The 17,421-nt window shown below is 28.2% G+C and overlaps 2 protein-coding genes across 2 annotated transcripts in view; one reads left to right on the plus strand and one right to left on the minus strand.

The window, feature by feature from the left end:
* The window catches only part of LOC119686454 (serine-threonine kinase receptor-associated protein-like), a 269,963-nt gene that overhangs the window by 27,126 nt on the left and 225,416 nt on the right, over nucleotides 1-17,421 (plus strand). The window lies entirely within an intron of this gene.
* Nucleotides 9,695-14,061, minus strand: LOC119686445 (protein brown-like). The gene is made up of 8 exons (XM_038101028.1): nucleotides 13,631-14,061; nucleotides 13,345-13,577; nucleotides 13,117-13,269; nucleotides 12,572-12,993; nucleotides 11,040-11,216; nucleotides 10,622-10,727; nucleotides 9,997-10,555; nucleotides 9,695-9,931 (listed from the first exon to the last, which is right to left on the minus strand). Exons 1-8 carry the CDS (start codon nucleotides 13,761-13,763, stop codon nucleotides 9,744-9,746), a joined length of 1,971 nt encoding a protein of 656 aa, XP_037956956.1. The 5' UTR covers nucleotides 13,764-14,061; the 3' UTR covers nucleotides 9,695-9,743.

The raw sequence follows: 17,421 nt of genomic DNA on the forward strand, positions 1-17,421 counted from the left end.
AATTCTGGAATTTACCATAATTGGGTTTAATTGCTGGCACTTGCAGTTCAAAAATTGTATATAGACTATTGTACCAATCTTAAATACTGATTAAGTATAATGATTATAATAGTTTACATATATTTTTTAATTCGGATATAGGTCCCTTTTTTTAACGTTTAGTATTTTTTATTATACTCTTTATTTCGACTCTCCTTAGAGTCATCATGCAATATAGACAATAGAATAAAGAGTATGACACAGATATACTGTATTAGATCGTGATCCTTATGATGACTCTAAAGAAGAGTCGAAATATAAAGTATAATAAATTTAATATAATATATAATATAATATAATATTTAACAAAAAAGGGACCTATAGCCGAATTAAAAAAATATATAAAAAACATTAAAAGAAAATAGGTCGATAAACAAATTCAAAAAATTTTATAGCTTATTAATTAAGTTTTAACTTAATATACAATAATTCGAAAACAAATGTGGACAAGATAATTTTATCAAATGTGGATAAAAGTTTATAATATAAAAAATTGGTCTTTGTATATTTAGAAGTTGCAATAAATTTACTATATATCTTGTAATAATATTATTATGAAGCTTTGTACTAAAATCTATTTCGTACAAAAAATTTAAGTTATAAAATTTTTTTTTTTTGATTTGTTTTTATAAACTGTAAATTTTTCGTGCAGTATGGATGTTAGTACTAAACGTAATTAACAATAAATTTAATACATAATATGATATTCTATTATTGGGATAAGATATTTTATTATTACCTGTTTTTACTCCCAAGCATAAACTCACGTTTCGATATTTATTAAAAAAAAACTATATATGTGTATTATTTAAAAAAAAATCTTTAAAAATACATTGTTTCGTTTCACAAAATTTTATATGCAACACACGTCAATCACTCTAACATACGCCAAATAAAATATTTAATTAATTGAGAAACGTCTTGAATTGCTTTTATTTAATATTATTTATTTATATCAGTTAAGCTTTTTATACTACACGTTTTGCAGAACACTAGAAATTGAGCAAAACACATGAAATACTGAGCTCGAAATCAAAGTTACATTAAGCGCAAGTATAACAGTTCTTAAGCCATAACTAAAAATGTACTGAACACTGAAAACTTTAAAAAAATATTAAAAACTCTCTTTTAATAAAAACTAAAGATAAAACCAAGTGCAACTCATACTCAAGTAAGTTAATGACGAATCAAGCTAATCGTATGACAATGCACTGGAAACTCGTGCACCTCACAAGAGCATCAAAGGGAGATTTGTAACAAAAAGTTTAAAGCTGTAATAGATATTGAGTCCATTTGCTCGAAATTTGCTTCTAAAGTAAGTAGTGCAGTTTCGATGCCACTATTCGGTTGCTAACAATAGTACTGACCGAGCATTATCGATGTACTAATTGAGTTGATAAAGTTGAGGACGGCAGCGGCGAAGACTAAACACAAACACGATAAAATTTTAAAAGATCTAATTTCATTCCACAAACAAGCACTAAAATAAAGAACTTTGAATAATTACAGTCAGTATTCACGGGTTCAGAGAACTTAAATATTATTTTAGATTAACAGTAAACATATAAATAAGAATATATATAATTACACAATACTTACATGCTGAAGCGACATACTAAAATGTTAATGCCTTTTTAATAATAGGTTTCAGTGGAAAAATTATTTAATTTTATTAAATAATATTAACATATTAGAATTTTTGTTTTAAATAAAAAGATAATGCCATAAAAATCTTTTGTTAAAATTACAGTTAAAATAATTAAGTAACTTAGAAAACTTCTTATTCAAATATATTTCAATATATAAAATCCCTGACACAATTTCCCAAATTAAGTCAGACATTCTTAATATGTTATCATTATTCTGAACTTATCAAGAAGCTTTAACTCTTCCTAGGATTTTGGACACCAACGCAGTAGAAAGTACTTAGACTCTTTGGAAAATATACGTTATAATAAATATTTTATTTTTATGAAAGTTCTGGATATGATTATAACTTTATTTTGTAATAAACTTTCTTACCTTGATTATAACTCAACAGTGGCTATAATAACAATTTTATTTCTCACCATTTTGAGGTTAGCTTCAGCTGGTTATAAGAAAGAATAAAATTTAGGGTTGGAGATGATTTATATTATCTTTTAAAACAAAATCTTAAAACAAAGAATTTATTATATTAAAGCAACCAAGTTGAACTTTATACTTTAAAAGAATCACTACTCGAGGAGTATACGCTATATGATTTAAATTATAGAAACTTGAGTGAAACAAAGCACGCTATTCAGATACCATATAATTATAATCTATAATATTGCTACTAGAGTAGCACACTATATAGAGTATGTTCTTCGTTATATGTACAATTTACTATATGTATATGTATTTATGTAAATGGGACTTATATTGTAAAATTATAAGCGGACTAAGTACAACATAAAAATGATTGTACTTATAACAATAAAAATGATTGTATCAATACCACCAGGATGTCTCGGTCAACGATCTAAAACATTCATTCAACATATCGTATCATATACAATTTACTGTGTGACTTAAGAACGATTTTGATTAATATAAATCGGTTTCTCTAGAAAACTTTTTGTTTGCATTTATAAAAAATCATATTTCCTTGGGAAAGTATATATGCACACCTATAGCTAGATTTTATTATATTTTTTTCGAAACTCTTTTCTTTCTTTTTATTATGAAATAGGTCTATGAACACATTGTAGTGTTCAAAAATATAGTGCATCTCTTATTAAATATCTATACATACAGTTTATAACGCAATACTCGTATGCATTTGTAAGGTGACGAATAGAGTTCTGTTCATAGAACGGACTAAACATAAACGTGCCAAAACCTCAGTCATTAAAAAGCAAATTCACATTTTAGCACTGATAAATTTATTTTAAATTCACATAACCTACAACTAAAAAATATATATATAAAACTATTTTGCAACACTTAAATTGCATTCTAAACAAAAGCAACGACACGGCGTAGAAGGGGGTCCTCTCTAAACGAATTTATCGTCAGCGTAAAATGATAATTATAAATAAACGTACATGTAGAATTGTTATTGGTAATTGACTATTAAGTATTATTTTATGATTTTTTAAAGGGGTTTAGTATTTAGCTTATATGATCAAATTAATATTACAGTACTTGACATACATCGACTCAACTCATTTAAATGATAATAGACGCTATTTTGTCACCTAATTTAAGATTTTAAGATCGTATTTCATTTGTTCATATTTAAAAAAAAATGTTTTAAATCTGACTCGATTTTGTTTTGACCGAAAATGTTATTGTAAACATAATATAGTATAAAAAAGTTATATATTGTTATAATTCTTTTAGTAAAATTTTATTAGTCACACATAATTATCATCGTAGCAGTATGATAATATTTTATATATGTATATAAGGAAAGGAATATTGTAAATAAGCATTTCAGATCATAAAAATCGTAAATTTAAAAAAAATTTATCAACATCAGTTACTTAAGTATTCTGAAAATCAACTATTAAAAATGCCATTGTTTTAGAGAGCACTAACTTTGTCGATTATATGAAAATTAGACATATGTAATAATAAATAATTGCACATCCAGTCTCAACTAAGAGATTAAGTATTGTTAGTTTTTCTTATATTATTTAAAATATATAAGAAAAAATATATGTTATATAATAGTATTACTTTTGGGTAGTACAACCATCTTCAGTATATGTACAATCCCCTTCAACATTCATAGATTACAAGAACAATAACAATAGACAATATAGTTCTACTGGTAATAGAAAGTTGTTATATTTAAGGTTACTTACATTTCCCTACAATTCTGGAGACCCTACAACCACGAACTGTATGCAATCTGCGCTGGAGAGACCGCGTATTGCCATTGCATATATGACAGATCGATAGATAACATATATGCTTATACTTAATATCCGAAATTTTTGCAATTGTGTCTATTAATAAAGAAAATTTTTCAATATAAACACGTTGAGTTTATTTATAGTAAATTATAAGTTTCAGATAACTGTTTTACAGTTGTGTAAATAAGCGAATTCAATATCTTCAGAAAACTCTAATAAAAAATATGAAATATTCACGAAACTTCAACCAAAAGTTAAGATTGATCGTTTACCTTAATTTTCATCCAAATTAAATTTGGACCTTTACACCTTGGTTATAAAATATTTCTTACAGATCAAGGTGAACCACTGTCCCTATCAAAATAATACGTTATCGTAATAAAAAGAGGAGTAATTGCCACCAACCCCGGCGTCACTCCCTTAAATTTGATGCATCGACGGCACGTGAATGTGCAGGCAGTCCGAATTCCATAACATATTTGGTTTTTTTTACTAAAAGATATAATAATAGTTATTAGGCGGAACTTCATTGTTAGTTATTTTAGTTGATAGGTTTTTTGTTCTTAGTTTTTATAAGACTTGGAATTACAACAGTTTAGTTTGAAATTTTAACAAAATGATTTTATTTATTTATTTTTCTGAAAATTCTAATCTATAGAATGAGGTTTTACTTAAGTTCAAGTTGTATTATTCAACCGTCCACTTGAACTTTATAATAAAATAATTTATTAACTTCTTCATAAGTCCGTTTAGTCTGCATATATTTAATAGATTTTTAGTGAAGTTGATATATATTAACAATTAAGCATGACTTCTTTCAAGTTTATATTTTGAACATAACTTCCTTTTTATGTTAGGACTTCGTTTTTATTAGTTTTGGACACGTTACAGAAAGTATTAGTTTTATAGATATTTTGATATCTCAACTTTGATATTAGCCTATATACACTTACTGGTCCAGTGTGTTCTTGAGTATATAAGTCAGGTATGGGTACATACCCTTACTTGTTCAGGGTGTTCTCGAGTACATAGGTCAGGTATGTCTCTCCAGAGATGAGTTTAAGTATGTAGAGCGTTCTATATATATTTTTGTTCATATGGTATTTAATATTAATATAATTTTTTTATAATATTTTATAAAAAATATGAAATTCATTTTATTTACTGATTGCTCTATGTTAGCAAACGGTGCTGTTATATAAGAAATAAAATTTTTTGCCAATACTTTTAATTTTCAATAATCTATCTTATTTTAAAAGTACTCAAATCTTACAAAATTCTTTAAAATAATTTATTTAATTAGATTAGAACTGGTTTTTAAGTTCTACTCTTACATTTTTAAGAAATATGCATTCAAACAATGTTTCAACAAAGCCAATTTGCCAACAAATCAATGAAGTGTTCATTTGATAATTCCCAATCAAGCATAGAAAAGACGTCAAATGCGAACTGATTTTAATCCAATGTGCCAAATAAACTACTTACGAATCAACTATTTTCAAAATTATAATAAAATCTAATTGTGATTTATTGTGCATCGAGCTAGAAAAAATTAAAAATTAAAAATAAATACATTAAGCGCATTTGCAGCGCGGTAGAAACTACAAAACTTTAAAACAAGTCGCAAATCAAATGGTTTAAGGTTGGCGCTGTGACTTTGCCTGAAGCTGTGATTAAGTCATTGCCACCCAATAATGAAACTACCATAAGATACAATAATACAATATTAAAAAATTCAAAACCAAATGGACAAATGTTTACTACGAAAAATAGAGCAACTAAAAAAGTAATAGCAAAATATTTATATTAGTCACACAAAAATTCGCGAAATTCGGTCGAGAGACCCCGATAGTCGCGCGATAGGAGTAGAGGAGTGGTTTATGATTGAACGCTAAAAATTAACACATTTTTTTGCATATTAATTTTAATATTTTTTACTAGTTTTAATTTTGTATTGTTGCTTATTTAAGTAGCATTATCAGTTATGCGTCTCCCACCTCCTACCTCCCTCCTACACGAACAACCAAAGTATGTGACACAGACTGTTTAATTTGCAGTTGCAAATCCAACAGATACAGATTGGGAGTGAGTAGCTGCAAATTTCTGAAAGCGAACACGTGCTCCATTTGCTTATTGCATTTGTCGCGTTGCATATTGCATACTGGAGCAAATGACGTTAGGCGAACGAACGAGCAAATTAACCAATGCGTGAGTGTGTCTATTGTGGAAGTGAGTCACTAAAATTGTTAGTACGTCGGTTTTTTATATAATACATTTTTTTTTTGATATATTATTTTAAGTTATTTTACCGGCTTATGAGTATGTTTTGTTGTTGATACTAATTTTATTTACCATAGTAGTGTGAAGATATATTTACATTTTGTTATATGACTTATCCAAAGCTATATATTAACCTCATGTGTAATTATACTCTCATATGTCGAATAAAAAATTTAGTAATTTATTTAATTAAAATACATGCAAAAAAATGGATTTATAGGATAATAGAAACATTTCAGAGAATTTACTCGCTTTGGCACTTCTATAGATGTCTCCCTAGAGATACCGGAGTATATTTCACCAGACACTCTTAAAAGAAGCACTTACATATATGTACTTCCTGTAGCTAGTTTATAATTTGGGAAAGTTAGTCACAAAAAGTAAAATGATACACATAGACCATTTATTGCCTCATTGAGGTACCATATACGGTACCCTAGAGGTGCCGGATCATATTTCTCTAGACACCGTTAATAGAAGCACTTATATTTACTTTTTTAAGCTAGCTTATAATAGGTAAAATCAGTAACAAAAGCTAAAATATCCAGATCGATCTGAGCTTAAAGACACACATATACCATTTACTGCCTCATTGAGATGCTGTATACGATACCCTAGAGATAACGGCGTATATTTCACCAGACACTGTTAAAAAAAGCACTTATATCTACTTTCTGTAGCTAGTTTATAATACGGAAAAGTTAGTCACAAAATGCAAAATATTCAGAACGATCTGGCCTTGATGACACATATAGACCATTTACTGCCATAAAGACCATAACAGTCGATTTTTCTTTAACCTATTATCTACATTTATTAAATTTCTATTTATATATATCTCTATTTATAAAACTATTTTCATTCTTTGTAGAATTTTGTTTTCATTATCTATGGAAGTGTTTCACGGGTAACAGGCTTTCTGTCAACTGCATTTATAGATGCTATAAACTTTTAAGAAGAAGATAGTGACGTCGTAGTTAGTGTACGCTAACTGCTTAAGTTATTGCTTTTGTTATATTTAATTACTTTATCATATTACGCAATTTGCTTCTGTTGCTTATATCAGTATAGAGACAGGCCCTACTTTTTCTATATAAATAAATTTAAGCGTATTTTATTCCAATTGGGTCAGTTTAAACTGGTTCTCTGCTTGATATTTCGGTTAATTCTTGGTCTAAGTTCTTGCTTATTTGCAGTGAACTAGCGATATCCCTTATGATATATGTATGTAAATATATATAATGTAAAAAATTTAATATTACGATACAACGTGTATAAAAAAAGTTTGGTATTATATATTAATAACTGATAACTCACACACTTCGTATCTTTTCATTCCTAAAAACCATGGCTGTACTACAAACACGATCAACATTGACTTGTTCATGTTATATATATTATATATGGATGTAGTTTAAATTCTGTAATCGTATATGAATTTTAATATGTATTGTTCAGTATTGTTGCAGCTAATATGTATCTATTATTTTTATAATATTTTGGTTAGAAGATGATTCGGCATATTCAGCCCTGAAATAATTAATGATGTTTACTCGTTTTAATCATGTTCCAAATAAACACAAATTTTAACTTTTTTCGAAGATGATTTTTTGATTTCTAACATTACGATTACTTGCGATAACCAAAGTCCCTTTCAGCAAAAACGAGTTTTTAATAAAAATGATTAATTATTCTTGATCTATAAAAGGACTACGGTCACTGAAAGTGAATGTGAGGAAAAAAGGACATGAAGAGTATGTTTATAACAAAAACTGTTTTTGATGTTTTTGATTTAATGACATTGAAATAAGTGAATTTAAAGAAAAATAAGTTTTTTATGTTTATAAATTCAATTGGGCGTTAATTCCATTTTACATTTTTTAAATTTTAACCCAATAACGTTTATTTTATAACTAACAAAGTCGACTATATTTCCGATAATATAATAAGAATAGTAATCTTCATTGTCGTTGGTTCTGCAAATCATATTAAGTGTTGGTCTTCTATGGAAAATTATACATATGATATGGTATATACAGTATAGTACATATTTCTATATGTAATATGCTATTATATGGTCATATGTACTATTTTGAAACTCAGATTCTTTAAATGTCTTTTAGTTGTGTAAGGCATCGTTACAAGAATTTGCGGAGATTGATTCGTATCTTATTGTGCTTTTGGCTTCTCTGTTCTTTGTGTTTTAAGACCATATATTAATATATTTAGGAATAGGAAAAGGAATAGGAATAAACAGGGTACCAGCTCCCAACGCAGCAGAGCAGTGCGACCATGGTTGACTAAACAGAAGACATTCTGCCTTCCGGCCATTGAGGACCTCCTGATCTCAGTAGGAAAGAGTAGTTCTTGACCCAGTAACCTTCTCATGGGCAGTCACAGAGAATGTGACTGGAAGTTTCGTCTGCTTCTAACCAGAGTCAGCAATTTATCTCTTCGGACAGACCCATTTTGTTAAGGTGATAACGCAGTCCATGGTGACCCGTTATATATCCCATCAGCAACCTCAACTCTGTTCTGCTGAACAAGGATACCTTGCCATTATATATCTATATAAGGTTTAAATTATTTGATTGACTTTCCACATATTAAGACTTGAGAACCTATTAGATTTAACAATATCTGAGAATTTAGTTCATAGTCCAACGATTGATAATTATGTTTTGACTTTTTTTAAAAATTATTATTTATCAAAAACTGCCACAATCGAGAATTTTTAATTGATCAATAAAATCATTATCATTAAAAGACTACGTTGATCTTTGATTTTGTTTCACATTTTCAATCTTAGCAGCTCTGATGCTTATGTATTTCAATACTTTTTAATATTAATAAACTTTTGGATGCTAGTTAAAATTCAAATAAAGTCAATAGGAAGTTGAAGGCAAAAAGACACAAATTTTGTTTTTTATTTTTAATTTATAAATGAACAGCTCAAAACTTTGCAGACAGTCTCAGAAATTATTTTGTACATAGAGTTCTGGAAATTTTACAATTCAAACTACAAAGAAGCTAAAATGAAGAGCTGAACTTTTGCCTGAATTACATATTTACTTGACGTTGTAGTTGTGCTGATATGAAATACTAGTTAACATTACGAATGTAACTAAATTAAAACAAGCAGGCAGTGCCTAACTCCAACCAGGCAGGAATAACTTCACAAACAAGCAAAGTTCCCTGCGGAAACTAAGGTACAATTTTCAACTTTAACTTTTGTAAGTGCTGCTCTGGAATCCAAATTGTAAATGCATAATTTTATATTATAACTAACAAAATCACAAAGTTTCATGTTTTAAACTAGAACCGAGATGACTATTGAATAGTTGAAAAGAGTAAGAGAGCAAAGATACTTACATCACTGAATATGAATGTTTTCACTTTAGTTTGTTACAGAATTTAAAGAACAATTTACTTCAAATAACAAAATCGCCAATTTATTGCATTATAAACTTAATTACTATTTAAATATTATTATTAATAATTAATTAAAAATATTCACTACGAATTATACTAAGCAAACTCTTAATAGTAACCACTACGTCTGACATACTTTCGTATAAAAAGGAATGCTAAAATATTGAACACAACTGCTACACTTATAAGACCAACGCAATCCAACCAAAATGTATAATCCGCAGTTCTGTAGGAACCACGTTGCAGCACTTCATAACCATTTTTCACGCATGGATGCTCCAAGTTTTGCGGACAATCTGTAAACGTATGTAGAATTAATAAAAAAAACATTAAAGAAAATTTTTATTAAAAAAAAACGCACCAATTTCATCAACATCTATCCAAAACTTATACATTAAGGCTTCATTAGAGTAGAAAAACAGTGATAAATATTTAATTATCGGTATAGAGTCCACATTATAATATGCACCACCAAATATTAAGAAGATCAAATCAAATGGTGCAGCGCACTCTGAAGCCATAGTATCAGTTTCGAAAAAACTGGACAAAAATAAACCATAACCAGTAGCAGCGATAGCTGCAAGACTCAATATCAAACCCATATTCAAAAATAGCAAAAACCCACGCGCATAATAGACAGCACCATAGACGACCGAGAAGAAAAGGAAACTTTTAAAGAACGCCATCGGAATGAAGGATAACACTACAGCCATATAATAGGCTGATGTACTATATATGCCTTCACCAACTTCTCGTCGCATTATAGGTAAGGCGGCAGGAAAAACGTATGTCACACCATATGAGAAAGTAAATATCATTTCTGTACTAAGCATGAATATTGAGCCACCAATATCTTGTACTGAGGTCTGAGTGAGTCCACTAATACCAGAATACATAATTGCCAAAGTACACGATGTTATCTATATAATTATATGTATATTAATTGTTTGTATAATGATTGTAACATAAATCATAAGCATACTTACCATAAAGAATCCTAAGCTCATCAGACCGCGTTTAATATTGCGACTATCTTCTGTTATAAACCGTAAAAGCAACAAATAAACTTGATATATCCAACGAATCTTCTTTCTGTTTATGAGAATCGATAATAAGTTATGTAATTATATTTCATATAAACATTTATTGTATATTTCTTCTACTAAAATAATAAATATTAAATTATTTATTGTATTAAAATAAAATTGTAAAGATAATAAAAATATTAAATATATATATGTTATATGGCTTAAATTTTTAAAAGCAATTTATTGGCTTAGTAATAAAGAATAAAATAATAGTCTTATTTTTTTTTCTTTGTAAAATTTATTTTATCTACATTATACATAGATAGGCTAATGTTGTATCACATCTATAGTATGTGCAGGATTTTTTTTTACTTACATATTTTTTAAATGATGCAAAGGATCTCCACTATAATTACGTGGTGCCAACCAACTGCCATGGTATAAACCTGCCGTCTCAAAGTCATATTTGGTTTTAATGGCATCGCCATCTCTATTACTAGTTCTTAAATAAAACTCAGCTGGATTACAGTTTTGTGGTATGCTATAGCCTAAGCTATATAAATAGTAATATAAAAATAAAAGTTTTTGAAATTATTTATTATATTAATTTACAAAATATTACAATATATATATATATATATATATAAATTATCACATTATCAGCAAGGGATTAAAGACGGGAAGAGGTATGGTTTGTGTCAGCAGGAGAGCTTCTTAATATGCATGTTATATTAATGCCTTTAGCTATATATGGAAATAATAATACTTTTCTTAATTATGTATATTGTCAAAAAGATCTATGTTCATTTAAAATAAAGAATCTTTATTGGGGAAGTATAACAATCATAGTTCGCCCGTATGATTTATAGTATAGGTATTATATATAACTAGAAATTCATATCATTTAAAGGAATTAGGTTAGCATAGGTTGGCGTAACTGCCTTGTGCATCACACCCCACATTACCACAAATGTTGGCTCATTCTGATATTACGTATGAGCCTTAGCTTATAAACTATGACTAGTTTTAAAAGGTGGTTCATATTTTAAAGAATGGCAGCTTTGTCAAATAAATTAAAAAACGGATCCTAAAGACTTGAATCTTGTACTAGAAAGGCCAACACATGACTTTTTATTACTACTTTTCATTTAACGAGAATTTCCATAAAGTAGATTTAATTGATAATTGCATAAACTATTGTGCAAACTATTTTATTATATATATGTATTTATTATTATATATATTTATGATTATATATATTTATTATTACGTATATTTTTTATTATATATATTTATTATTATATAGTTATCCCTCATGCTTTATAGGGGTGTATGTTGATGGCGACACATTTTTAAAAATAAACTGTTGTTCTAAAGTTTCTAATAATGGGGTTTTAATATTGAAAGGCTTTTATTTTAAGTTTCTTTCAAAACTACATATAAATCTACGGGCGGTTCTATTTTTAATAAAAAAAAGTAAATGACTTTCACCAAACAATAGAATTTTGTGATACATGAGTAGATACTTTCTTTCAATTTCCCTCATAATATTTTTCTCTAAAATGGGGTAAGTTTTACGCAATTGTATTTTTATTGGTTTTTTTTTGGGTTGTATACAAAGAGTTTTCATTTTAAAATAAAAATTTTAAAATTTTAATAATAAAATTATACAATTTTTTTTGTATTTTCAATTTTGTTTCTTTTGGCTTAAAATTTGCATACTAGATTATTCCGTTTCTTTTAAATCCTGCTTTTTTAGATCAATATTTTTTTATACCTAAACAAGGAACATTTTTGTTAACCGAATTCAAATTATGAAAGGGAATATAATTTTTCAATTGTAATAATACTTTAGTTCTTAAAGCCTTGAATACTGTTAAAACAAATAACTATTTAGCAGTAACTTACTCTGTAAAAAACTGTAAAGCTTTTTCTGTACTGCCCTGATATATGATCCGACCTGCATCCATTAGTATGATGTGTGTGAACAGCTCAAATATATCCGAAGTTGGCTGATGTATAGAACAGATAATAGCTTTCTTTTGTCTACCATTCGGACTGTTATTGAATACACTTAACGAAGGCAGCTCCTTTAGAGATTCAAATAAATTTTCATTCGATTTAAAAACTTCCATTTCAATTGAACTACGACTACTTATATCGCTGGGCGTGCTAAACGAATCTTCACCATAGAGTGAGGTAAGGGAACTCTTAACAACACGATGACGAGTACATAGATGACGTAAAGTTTTTACTACTGTATAGGCACTATAACTGTCTAAACCAGTTGTTGGTTCGTCACAAAACAGGAAAGGTGGATCTATAATTAGCTTAAATGAAGAGAAATAAAAATATTATATATTCATTTAAAATAGAAATATAATTATTTAATATTTAATAACTTAATTACTTGCTAATTAAAAAATAAAAATATATATCTTAATTTTTCTTACCTCCTCAGCCAAACTTAATCGCTTTCGCTCGCCACCCGATAGCTGCTGTATGCGGGTGTTCGCAGCATCTCGCAGTCCTACTGCTAAAAGTAGGTCATTAACCCGTTGACGTTTTTGAGATTTTGTTGTTTTTCTATGCATTTTAAAATGTGACTACATACGAAAGAAAAAAAAATTGATTGTATTCGTATGTGAGTATACAAAATATTGAGTCTAAAGCTGACTTACCATAAAATACAAGTGCTCGTATGCGGTAAAGGTTTTAACATTGATTTCAAATTGTGGCAAAAAACTTGAGATGCGCGTCATATCATTGCGCGCCACTGCGACGCCGTTCAGCACAATATCGCCGCTTAAGTTACCGCGTAAACGCTGTGAAATAGCAGCGAGCAATGTGGTTTTGCCAGCACCACTGCAACCCAGTACAGCAATTAGATCTCCAGTTCTAATATGACCGCTTACTAATCAATGTTTTTGTTTAATTTTCAGCATTTCAAAGTTTTCGTGAACTTACCGTTCTTTAGGATGCGTATCTCCCTTAATTTTTGGCATTCCTGCCAAAAACTATAATTACTTTGTTCATTTGCTGGTACATAATAATCAAGGTTTTTCCATTCCAAAAGCAAACCACTACGCGATTCATTCATCTTACGGATAAAATTTTAATTTTTGCTTAATATAGCTTTCACTATATCTTTATGAATCCAATGAAACTATATTTTTATATATATATTTTTACACCAACTGTATGGGTTTCACTGATCACTGGAGACGTTGTTAACAACGTTAAACTCAATATTATAATGGAAAGCTGTAGCACATGTTGTTACTAGTGATAAATTTATAATCTTATCTCTGCTTAAAATTGGTTTCATTTAATTCACTTATAATGGAAATGCGTTCACATTCATTACACAGATGTATGTGTCATATATATGTCATATATAATTTTTGTTTTTATAACGCAACATCTTTATCTCTTTAATCTCAATTTTTTTTAAAATATTTACAATTGTAGACCACTTTTCACTTATCTTAATAATGACAACTCTTATCACAGTTATAAAAGTGACACCTTTTTTCTTAACAAATAAGTGTCTATTTTCCCATTAACACCAAATGCACTTATCACAACCTTTTCGTGCTACAGCCTCCCACTAACTATTAGCATAAGCAGAAAATCTTAACTACCAAGCCATTATTATGCGCTGCTTTTCGTCAGTGTGTGGCATTAATCAGTGTCAGTACAATATCTCATTACTAATGAAATCGTTTTATACTTAAACACAGGTTTCCCAAACTTTTCTTAATGCGTTCAAAATGATTAAACAAATTTAGATATATTTCTACAAAACAATAGCACACTATACACGTAAGAGGCCCAAGTCAGGAAAGTTTTTGGTGGTCCTTCAACCTGCACTCTTTTACTTAGTATGTTATAACGCACAAGAAATGGTATGTTATTTGGTAGTATAAAGGATTGAGTTTCAATTATTATATTATATATGGAATATGATATGCTAAAGGTATTTTGTTATATATTCATGCCCTTTCTTAAAAAGTGGAAGTAAACTTATCAGATTTATTAAACAAAGTTTGAGAAGATTATTATTTTTCCATGAATCTAAATATAAATAACTAGTTTTAGGACGATAGAACTTCTAAAGACAACATATGACCTCACTTTTTAAATTTTCTATCTAATTTTAAGAAAACTTTCTTTTTAAGTTCATTTATATAATCGTCTATCATTTAAATCTGCGTTACCAACTTTACAAGTAGTGTCTTTTTATGATGGCAGAATGCCAGGTTTTAATCTGTGATAGGAAGACAATACCGACCGGGAAGTTATGTGCTCTTTTTATATTACACACTTCTCAATGATGACATATAATGGTTTTCAATCAAAAGGTTAAATGCTTTCGTTTTCGGATAGGATCAGTTGTGTTCACAAAATAATCACTGGGTCCCACTTGTTGAAATGTGGGTATATATTAATCTATTTAATAGTGTTATTTTGATGAATTTTTTAAAGTTCAAATCCTTTAAATTTGTTACACATATTTTTAAATTAATTTTCTAGGGAAATTGAGTGCAAATTTGTAGTTGGGAACCTCTGTATTAATAATTTCGAAATGATTTCACATCTTGCGGCTAAATGTGCAGTTGAATTTTATGTTACTTAAAAATTATGAAATATAAAACTACATATTAAACAATTTCATTTAACGCATAACCATGCATACAGAGTAAACCAATAAAAGTCTTATATAAGTAAAACAAAATCAACTATATTTAAACTATATTAAAAGGAAATTTTTAATTTCTGTAAAAGTACACAGACTGAGAGTAACAAATTAAACTTTATTATAAAGTCTATTAAATATGTTTATCTGATCGACTCCAAAAATTTTATTCTTAGCATAACATCACTACAAATTTGCCATAGCATTGAAAAAATTTATCAATACAACGTGAGATAGACACAGTAATAACACTTTTCGCCTATGTAATTCAACATCCTAACTCCATATCATATATATACACTTTCTATGTGAATATTCGACTTTGCCATCCAGAAAAAATAGATTTTTACGAAGGTACTCCTTTGATAGTCTATCAGATTGTTCATCGGTAAGACGAAAGACCTATTAGTTTAGATTCTTCCATCTTAGGGTTCCTTGCAAGGAATATGTTAGCAAAACATTTGAGGTACAAAAAAAGCTATATGATGCCCTACCACTGCCACTGCAACTGCAACTGACCAACCATATAAAAACAATATTATCTAATAGTATATATTACAATACAACATGCTGATCCAATTCTTACGTATACTAAAATGGTTCATTTTATTTCACAAATATTAAGTTCCATTCTAAATATTAAACTGCACATATAGTACATAACATATAACATATATCAACTTAATTTTAAATGAATTGAACACCCTGTATTTACATAATTTAAATTATGTTATTATTCACTATTCAGCAATGTTAGTGGTTTTAGTAGGTTCAGATACATTTCTAAGATTGATATATACAACTTAACATTTTAAAGACAAGTGTTTACATTTTATTAATAAAATTATAATTATTCTTCTATAGACAATGACTTTGACCTAAAATATCTATTTTCTAATTTTAAACATTTTATTTTATAGTTTGAGAAATTATAAGATAATTTAACATTTTTATATGCCAAATTATAGAAATTATATTTCGACAATTCACTTTAATATGCAATAAATAAATCATATAATATTTTTCTATCCAGGTTAGAAATGCATAAATAATATAAATTAGTATTTATTATATTGTTTAAAATTCATATAGAGTAAATGGGATTATAATTGGCGTACATGACAACTATAGACAAAATGTCAATAGCCATGCATATACTTTGCAATTTAATAACGATAGCAGTCATAAACTATTTGATACTGACTAATTTTAAAAAATCGAGAGATAGCTTTTGCGTAAATGCCAAGATTAATAGAAAACTTTCTTCACTTGCATCAACATGATACGTTGTATCATAGTACGATCCTAGTGATCATCTTACATAGTAATATACTTAAAGATCATGTTCTGTCAGGTTAACTGGGCGAAAGCTGCACGTAGCATATACTTATGGGCTGGCGATATCAGATATAATTAAACCTCTATGAAAATGTTGTGGGAATCATTTATTGTGAACTTATGATATATTTAAAATTTTATTACTCAGACAAAACCATTAAGCATTATTACCATTATTCTTTTGAAAATAAACTTTAATGGGATGTTACCCCAGACCCAGTGTGCAGGTCAATTTTATTTATAATTTTATTTATTTTTATTAATTAGTTTCGGGTTGCCTTCCCAATTTCAAAATCTCTAGTTCAGTACACTTAAGTGTAATTGTGCAGAGATTACTATGATACAGTAGGAATAATAAAAACCCCTGATATATAATAATTAGGTCAAGGTATTATTATTTTTTTTAACAAATATGAAAGTTATTAGAAATATGTAAATAAAAAATTAAATAAAAAGAAATAAATAAGAAGAAGATAAGATTTAACGTAAATATTAAAATGAGGAAACTTTTACTATACTTTGCTGTGACTAATGTATTTAACTTAATAAATATGCAGCAATATATGCTATTTTTCATACAGAGTCCATAGTAAATTCATATAAAAATGTGCTAAAGAGGTGTGATAAGTCTAAGTGTAAACATAGTATAAATTTTTATTTAAATATATCCTTGCACTACCCACAGCTACCCACAGTTAATAGTTCTGTCTGAATTAGAAAA

The sequence above is a fragment of the Teleopsis dalmanni genome, chromosome 2 (assembly GCF_002237135.1).
Source record: "Teleopsis dalmanni isolate 2A chromosome 2, ASM223713v2, whole genome shotgun sequence".
In the NCBI taxonomy this organism is placed as follows: domain Eukaryota; kingdom Metazoa; phylum Arthropoda; class Insecta; order Diptera; family Diopsidae; genus Teleopsis; species Teleopsis dalmanni.